Source organism: Branchiostoma floridae, chromosome 14 (assembly GCF_000003815.2).
Source record: "Branchiostoma floridae strain S238N-H82 chromosome 14, Bfl_VNyyK, whole genome shotgun sequence".
NCBI lineage: Eukaryota > Metazoa > Chordata > Leptocardii > Amphioxiformes > Branchiostomatidae > Branchiostoma > Branchiostoma floridae.
Genome location: NC_049992.1, coordinates 12321839 through 12322790, shown reverse-complemented (window position 1 = coordinate 12322790; position 952 = coordinate 12321839). Strand labels below are relative to the sequence as shown.

Sequence of the window (952 nt, the reverse complement as noted above, 5' to 3'; positions counted from 1 at the left end):
CAACCTACATAATCCAAAATCAAACCTTTAGTATAAATGACAACATCATATAATTGAACAAAAGTCAATTAGAAAATGTACAAGTCCCTTTCAGGGAGCTTAGCATCTTTATCATCAATAATTTAGACTTACCAAAAAGTCATTAAAAGACTGAAACATTCTTAAAGCTTTCTCAAAATTAACAACAACAAAAAAGAAAAATCAAAGCTGCAAAAAATAACCTCAGCAGATGTAGTCAAGCTGTTTCCCCCTTTTAAAAAGAATAATCTATCAATTTTCAATGTGCATGAAACTCATTATACACTGTATATCATAATAAACCACTTACAGTATTGAATTCTTTCCTGGCCAGCCATATACTCGCTGATTCTTCTGATTGCTGATCTGCAATTTAATAAGTACATAAATTGGTAAAGTAATGAATATGACGTACAGTGTAGTTGCTTTGAATTACTTTGATCACCATCCAATTGGGACCATTTTTGTAAAAAATCAAAAAGCTTTCTGCACCTACATTCTGTAACTACCTGCACTTATAAAATATAAGGTATGGAAAATATGGACTTAGAAATGATTCTTATGATTATTAGAATTCTAAGTACAATGTGACACATTTCCATTTAACAAACTGAAAAATAACCAATATTCAGCTACTTCTAATTAAACATAACTTACTAAAATCCTCTGCCATGGACTTAAGGTGGACTGGAGCGTTGAGTTTCTGTCTCTCGGTGACTTTGGAGTCATTATTTCTGTAACAATACAACAGACACAAAACAGGTTATACCATTACCAACATGTGCATGCATTGTACAGTATAGCCTTCTCAATACTGTAAAAGTTTGCGGGGATTTAATTTCGCAGCAGCGGGAAAAAAGACTTTTCGCAGTGGCTTTAAGTTCGCGATAACACCATAGACTGCAGTTTAATACCATAATAGAAAAATGTTTGT

The 952-nt window shown here is 32.6% G+C and overlaps 1 protein-coding gene across 1 annotated transcript in view; it reads right to left on the bottom strand.

The window, feature by feature from the left end:
- The window catches only part of LOC118430396 (ATP-binding cassette sub-family F member 3-like), a gene marked incomplete in the record, with an annotated part of 22296 nt that overhangs the window by 13240 nt on the left and 8104 nt on the right, over window positions 1-952 (bottom strand). The window contains 2 exon segments of the mRNA XM_035841253.1: window positions 333-384; window positions 676-752. Of these exon segments, the coding sequence (XP_035697146.1) occupies window positions 333-384; window positions 676-752 (129 nt within the window).